At 42.3% G+C, this 7575-nt stretch overlaps 1 protein-coding gene across 1 annotated transcript; it reads left to right on the top strand.

Moving 5' to 3' along the window:
* Window positions 1-1164: 1164 nt before the first annotated feature.
* LOC114107538 (olfactory receptor 7D4-like) lies at window positions 1165-2103 on the top strand. The gene has a single exon (XM_027954954.2). It carries the CDS (start codon window positions 1165-1167, stop codon window positions 2101-2103), a length of 939 nt encoding a protein of 312 aa, XP_027810755.2.
* Window positions 2104-7575: the final 5472 nt, after the last annotated feature.

Raw genomic sequence — 7575 nt, 5'->3', positions numbered from 1 at the left:
AGATACTGAGGCTCTGGGAAGGCACAGTGAGCACTAGAAGGTGTAGCAACTTATTTTTGTTTTAAAGATCAGATGATAGCTTGGCACAGTGGGCCACACATATCTTTCCCTTTCCTGGGAGCGGAGGCAGGGGGATCACAAACTGGAGGGCAGCCTGAGCTACTAAATGACACCCTGTCTCCAAGTAGAAAATACAAAGGGAGAGAGGGTGGTGTCCATCTGTGGTGAGTTGCCAGCACCACTAAAAGAGAGGTTGGGAAGTGGGAATTTCTACTTTGGGTGTAATGTTTCTCTAGTAGGCAAAATATAGACTCAGCTTTTTGATAATGAACTTCATGTAGGAATATAAGAAATATGATGAATCACCATTCAAAAAGAAAAATAGAAAATCTAGGGACCCAATAATTAAAATTTTATAGAACCCAAAAGAGTTCATTGAGGCAGACTTAAAATATAAAATATTTGAATAAATGCATGAATAATGGGATTTATTACAATAACATAGTAAAGCATGTAAGGTTATAATTTTTAGTGATACCTGAAATCAGAAAAGATGAGCATATACAGAGAAATTATGTGAACTACACACTGGAGGTTCTGTGGCAAAATATTGTTAATTGAAATTATATAGGCCCCAAAGGAGTTGGTTGGTGTGGTTTTGAAATATGTAATATTTGAATAAATACAAGAATGATATCATTTCTTACAATAAGGTAGTAGAGAATGTGAGATTACAATTTTTAGCATATACCTAAAATTAGAAAAGATGAAAATATTCAGAGAAATTATATGAGCTACATGCTTGAGCTTCTATAGTAAAATGTTGTCATCTGACCAAGTTGGATGCTTTATTAAGGAACTACTAGAGTTTAAGACTAGATTTAAAGATAGCGTTCAAACTTCATAGGTTCTCAAATATAAATACCACATGTTTATTATTGAATTGTGGTATTAAAAATGCACACACTTAATTTTCTGTATTAGAATGTAAAAACTTAGTCAAGAATTAGTGGGTAAAGGAAGAAGTGAGTAGGAGAATCCCAAGAGAAGAATTTCTTAAAGATTTCAGATTTTAAGTCATGGACCAAAGTCCTCTGTCCCACACTGATCTCTCTGTATTCCATTGTCACCTTGTCCCTGTCCTCCAGCAGGGTCTTCAACAACATGGAGCCAGAAAATCTAACACAGATTGCAGAATTCCTCCTCCTGGGACTCTCAGAGGACCCAGAGCTGCAGCCCATCCTCTTTGGCCTGCTGCTGACCATATACCTGGTCACCGTTGTTGGGAATCTGCTTATCATCCTGGCCGTCAGCTCTGACTCCCACCTCCACACCCCCATGTACTTCTTCCTCTCCAACCTGGCCCTCACTGACATCTGTAGCACCTCCACCTTAGTCCCTAATATGCTGCTGAACATCCAGACAGAAAGCAAAGCCATCTCTTATGCAGGCTGCCTCACTCAGGCATATTTTTTCATGGTTTTTCTATGTATGGACAATTTACTGCTGACCGTGATGGCCTATGATCGCTATGTGGCCATCTGCCACCCCTTGCATTACATGGTCATCATGAATCCCCGCCTCTGTGTCCTGCTGGTTCTGATCTGTCTGCTCATCAGCACTGTGGATGCCCTGGTGCATGCTCTGATGTTGCTGCGTCTGTCTTTCTGCAAACACCTGGAGATCCCCCACTTCTTCTGTGATCTGACTCAGATCCTCAAGGTAGCCTGTTCTAATACCCTCATCAATAACACTATTTTATTGTTAGCAACCATCCTCTTGGGTTTTGGTCCTGTCTCTGGGATAATTTTCTCATATGCTCGAATTGTCTCTTCCATCCTGAGAATCCCATCTACTGGTGGAAAGTATAAAGCTTTTTCTACCTGTGGGACTCACCTGTCTGTGGTTTCCCTGTTCTATGGGGCTTCTATTTGGGTTTACCTGAGTTCTGCTCTTACTGATTCTCCCAGAATGAGTGCCATGGCCTCGGTGATGTACACTGTGGTCACTCCCATGCTGAACCCCTTCATTTACAGCCTGAGGAACAAGGACATGAAGGGCGCCTTGAGAAAACTCATCTTAGGAGTATTTTCTTTCTTGTGATCTGTCACATGTCCTGGTGTGGCCTTCTAGAGTGAGTCATAGACCATGAAACATTGGGCATATATTATGGTTTGGATATGTGATGTCCCCATAAAAGCTCATGTGGCAATGCAGGAGTGTCAGAGGTGATATGAACACAATATGAGATGGTAACCGTATTCGTGGATTAATTCATTAATAATTTAATATATTACTGGGAGGTAATTGTAGAACAGGTGGGATATGGCTAGGTTGAGTATATCACTGGAGGCATGTCCTTGAATGACAAATTTCATCTCGGGTCCCTCTCTCCGTCTCCATTCTGGCTGCCATCAGTCAATCATCAGCCAAGAAGCTTTCTCTGCCATGCTGCTCTGACTTAACCTCTAGTCCACAGATATGAACGTGGACAACTATGGACTGCACCTCAAAAGACATGAGCCCAAAATAAACCTTTTCTCCTCTGTGTTGTTCTTTTCGGTCATTTCAGTCACTGCAATTAAAACAGTATCCATGGCCCAGGGTTGTGGCTCAGGGGTAGAGCGCTTGTCTAGCATGCGTGAGGGTTCGATCCCCAGAACCACATAAAAATAAAAGCAAATAAATAAATATTGTGTCTATCTACAACTAAAAAGCAAAACAAAACAAAAAAGCAGTATGCCAGAATCCCTGAGTCTGACTTATTCCTGTTTTCCTAGCCAATGGTCAACTAGGTGCTTTAAGAAAATAGCTTTGTAAGAAATCCTGTTTTCCTGTGTTTTACTCCATACCACAGACCCATTACCTTGACTCTCTGAGTTCAGTTTCCACACCTGTGAAAGGGTCAGACAAGTGTCACACGTTGGTAGTTATTTAGGGACTATATCTGTCTTATATGTGTGTGAGAGATATTTTAGTGTCTGGTATATACACTAAAATTGATTGCATTAAGCAAGTAGAATTAAAGCAGTAGTTATTGGTGTACATCCTGTATTAGTAAAATTGTAGTAGATGTTTTCTTTCTTCTACATCAAATATTAATGAAATTTTATCAGGAAGTGTGGTTCTGGGGATTGAACACAGGCCCTGCACATGTGAGACATGCCCTCTTCCACTGAACCACTTAATCCTCACTAAATCACTTCTCACCTCACCCCTTTCCCTTTCAGTTATCATCAATTTCCTCTTGATTTTCTCCTCCTTTCTGCCAGAATTTATAAAGATAACTGAACTTGCAAAAAATCCATTATGTTTTCTTATGTAATTTATGTATGATATAGAAATGCATTTCTCAGTATTCAGACTCAAGGAGGGTCCCTTTTCATGCTTCTGTGATTTATCTTGACATTGTTGCATTGTGGTCAGAGAATATACTGCCCATATAATTTTAATTCTTTGTATTTTAAAATATGCCTATAATTGGGCATGGTGGTATTTGCCTGTAATCCCAATGATTGCAGGTAGTGATGCAGGATATTTCAAGTTCAAGACCATCCTTAGCAATATACCAAGGCCACAAACAACTCAGTAAGATCCCATCTCAAAATATAAACTGATCATTGCTGGGGCTGTTGCTCAGTGGTTTTGTGCCTCTGGGTTTAATCCCTGATACCAAAAAAAACAAAACAAAACAAAACAAAAAAGTTGCCTACATATTGCTTTTGTTCATATTTTAGTAAAGAGTCCATCTGTGCTGATTAAGTATATACATAGTCTTTTTTTTTCCTTCCTTCTTTTTTTCTTTTTCTTTTTGCTATTGTTGTTTATCTGGTCCACAGGTAGAAATGTGAAGCATTGTACCACTGAGCTATAACATTTTTCATTTTTTATTTTGTGACAAAGTCAACCACTATTGACAAGGCTGGCCTTGAACTTGAAATCCTCCTGCTTCAGTCTCCCAGCTACCTGAGATTAAAAGACATATGGATCCTATAGTTACAGTTCTCTGCATTTCCCATCATCCAACTTGAAAATCATATTCAAATCTGGGCGATGCTTTCTGATTTTATTAGTCTCCTTGGTGAACAATTATGAGAAGATGTGTGGTGAATTCACCCAGGATATTATTTTGCTTGTCTATAGTAAAAATTCATTCAAGTAACCATCAGGTGGGTACAAATTCAGAATTGCCTCTCTTGTGATTACCATGGATTTTTCATGTTTATGAAATCACCTTTGTCATCTCTGAGCTTCGTTTGCAGTAGGGTCTGCTCTGCCTGACGGGAACCCAGTGCAGTTACACAGGCTTCCCTGGGTTCTCCAGATGACGGGAGCCTGGAGCAGTCCATACTTGCAGGTGGCTTACTTCCCATTCACCCTTGTTTCTACCAGGCCAAAGAGGAAAGTGCTGGACTCTCAGTCTTCACCCCTGCCCTGCACACACCCTCAGCTCACATTGGGCCCTCAGGAACCCCTCCCAGATCCCACCAGGGGTGCCTGGTTCAGCTCTCTGGGGTCCTGTCCTCCCCTTGTCTCTACACAGTGATTCTTGCGTCTACCTTTATTTATATTCTGTTTTTAATTTTTTAAATGAATTAATGTTAGTTCCTGTGCTATAGATAGGTATGCAGAGGCACAGAGAGGTTGATTTATATCTCCATTATTGCACAGCTCATGAGGGTTAATAGAGGTCTGGACACTGACCACCCACAGTCCATACTGTGCCCACCACGCCATGCTGCCTGAACAAGCAGTGAATCTATAAGTCGTCCTGGTTACACAGCAAGGAACTCTCTGAATTTACCCCTGTGTGAGCCGAGATCATGAATGGCGATTCATTCATTTAGAGCCCCTCAAGGAGAGCCTGGGAGCTCCGTGGACATCCTCAGGGGAGTTCATTTTGTGAGCTGAGAGGTTTGTGGGTTGAACCCAGGGCCTTGCACATGCTAGGATAGCGCTCTGCCTGTCTGTTTTGTTTTGTTTCAATTATTTGGGACAGGTTCTCCTCAGTTACCCAGGTTGACTCAAACTGTCAATCTTCCTTTCTCAGAGTCCAGAGTCCCTGGGATTACAGCAGGTGTCACTGTGCCAGGCACAGTGTTGTGGAACTGGTGTGTCCTGGGCCATTGCTTCCCCTTCCTATACACACAGCAGATGAACAGCAGAATGCAACAGACCTTGGGCTCCACAAACTGCCACTGGCCTCCACCTGTCATAGTGTGTTCCCAACAACTTGTCCAGGTGGAATTTTTGTCATTCCCTGTCCCTTGTCCTCAGAACACATACCACTTACTCCTAGACTTTTAGTAGAATATAAAACATTAGAAAAGAACATCAGGTAGAAAGCAGATCAAAGGAAGGACAGGGCTGTCATTGTAAAGATCCACAGGTCTCTCTAGACTAGTCACACCCAAGTGAGTCTCTTTCTCAGACCATTCTTTCTCAAATTTTAGGGAAATCTGTAATCCTGAAAGGTACCCCGTATTCACCCAGGGTTAATCCATGCATTGTTCATCGCCTTATGCACTATACAGAATAATATCTGGAGAGGAACCCTGCATCCCCTCTAAAGCCCTCTGTCCCCAGCAGGTGCAATGGCAGCCTCTGTGATGTGAGGAGGCTCTTGAAGATCTCCTTTGCTAGCAAAGCAGTCAAATTTCTTTCTTCCTTTTTTTTTTTTTTTCTAAAAACCTTGTCCTGGTTATTGAATCAGCATCAGGGACAGGAACTGTTGCCATTGGGATTTCCAGTTGAAGTCCAGGACCTTGGGGTCAGGAACAAAGAACTGAGCAAGACACCAAGAAGTAACAGAGTTTATTGAAGGTAAAGATGGTACTCCATTAGGTAGAACACAGTGGGCCCAGACGGGGGCTCAAGACCCCAATGTCTGGAATTAGAGTCTACATATATCCTGAACTGTGGGGTGTTCTCTTGCCTATACAGACCTGATTGAAGACCTCACTCCATTTTCTCCAATTGGTTGTCTTCAGATACCTGATTTAAATATTTTCCAATCCCCCCTCCACCATTGGTTACTTTAGAAAACATAATTAGAATACTATCCATTTTATTTCCGTTAATCGTGTTAAAATTTGAACCTATGGCAAGAGTTGTCACGGTGATAAGTCCTCAGTGACAGGAGTTGTCATGGTGATGTCCCCAGTGCCTGAGGTTCTCATGGTAGTGGGATTTATTGTAAACAAGGACAAGACTGGTCTCTGTCTTGTCCTCCATCCGTTTCTTGTTAATACCCTGTCTCCAGGTATTAGACAGGTTAATACTCTGTCTCCTATTAGGTCCTACCTATAGGACCGAGCTTTCCCTGATACCTGGTATGTGCATCTGCTTTCCTAAATGAATCTCCATGTCTCTGACTGAAATGGGCTGAAATTCTTTCCCATCATGTGTGTCAAGGACCCTACTCATCCTGAGTCCAGGCCTCCTCTCCAGGAACTGCTCAGTCCTCTTCCAGTGACAGACTCTGGGTCTCCAGCTATTGCAATTCCTTAAAAGAAATAGAAAGAACTCCTTTTATCTGAAGCTGATTATGAATTTGTTTTTAGGTTTCCTGACACCAGGAACTACTTAGCAGCAATTTTACGTTCATTGCCGTGTGGGAAAGACTTTCAAATGTCCATGTTCTCCACTCCCGGCTCTCAATGTGGAGTTCCTGGACCAACAGAATCAGCATCACCTGGAATTGTGACAGAAGGAAAATTCTAGAATCTCTCTGAAGATCTAGTCATTGCCAGATTCTCCCATAGACCTCAAATATGTGTGTTTAACAAGCCCTTTGGGAATTAAGCTGCATGCCAGTTGTGGGGCCACAGTGGTATAACAACCTTCTTCTTTCTGGAGAATACCCACCTCGTCATTCTTTGTCTCTTTTGTGTCCCCTGTGTGTGGATCTGGGAGGCTGGGTGCTGAGGACTTTGTGATAATCCATAAGTTTTGTTGTTGTTCTTCTTTTTATAATCTCTAACCCTCAGGGGCTCATTACACATCTTTCCTGTCCTTTATTTCTAAAGACATTTGTAGACCTTAAAAGGAGCATCCAGTTCTTACATGAATCTCTGTACCATCAAAGATCCTTCCTCCAAGTGCTGGAGTGAGGAGGGGACCAAGGTGGTGAGTGAGAAAGCCCTGTCCTTGCATGCACTCCTCCAGGAGACCCACTGCCCTCCTCATTCTAAGCTGGACACTTCTGTGATTCTAACCAAAAACAGGCAGAGGAAAGATCAGCATCTCCCTCGATGGTGCTAACTGTTGTCCTCTCTGCAGTTTCCTGGCTGAGGGAGAGAGAGGGGCCAGGTTGAGTGGGGGACTCTTCCCTGAGAAGGGCGTTTCCGTGCATGCAGAGGGAGACATGCGGGGTGGGTGGTTTCACAAATCTCCATCTAGGAGAGGGACATCAATGAAGCTACTCAGAAAGTGTTCCTCCAATGCTTTTTACGAATTAATTTTTAAGTTGTGGTAAAATAGACATAAAAGTTCTATGGTTACAACCACTTTAAGTTGCCACTATTACAGCCTGAATGAATGCTCTTGATGTTTTGGACATCACTCGCGTCCATC

Source organism: Marmota flaviventris, chromosome 1 (assembly GCF_047511675.1).
Source record: "Marmota flaviventris isolate mMarFla1 chromosome 1, mMarFla1.hap1, whole genome shotgun sequence".
NCBI classification, from domain to species: domain Eukaryota; kingdom Metazoa; phylum Chordata; class Mammalia; order Rodentia; family Sciuridae; genus Marmota; species Marmota flaviventris.
The sequence above is the reverse complement of the archived record's forward strand: the minus strand, read 5'-3'. Positions and strand labels throughout refer to the sequence as shown.

Coding starts and splice junctions, on each gene's coding strand:
- LOC114107538 (XM_027954954.2), top strand. CDS start 1,165: ATGGAGCCAGAAAATCTAACACAGATTGCAGAATTCCTCCTCCTGGGA.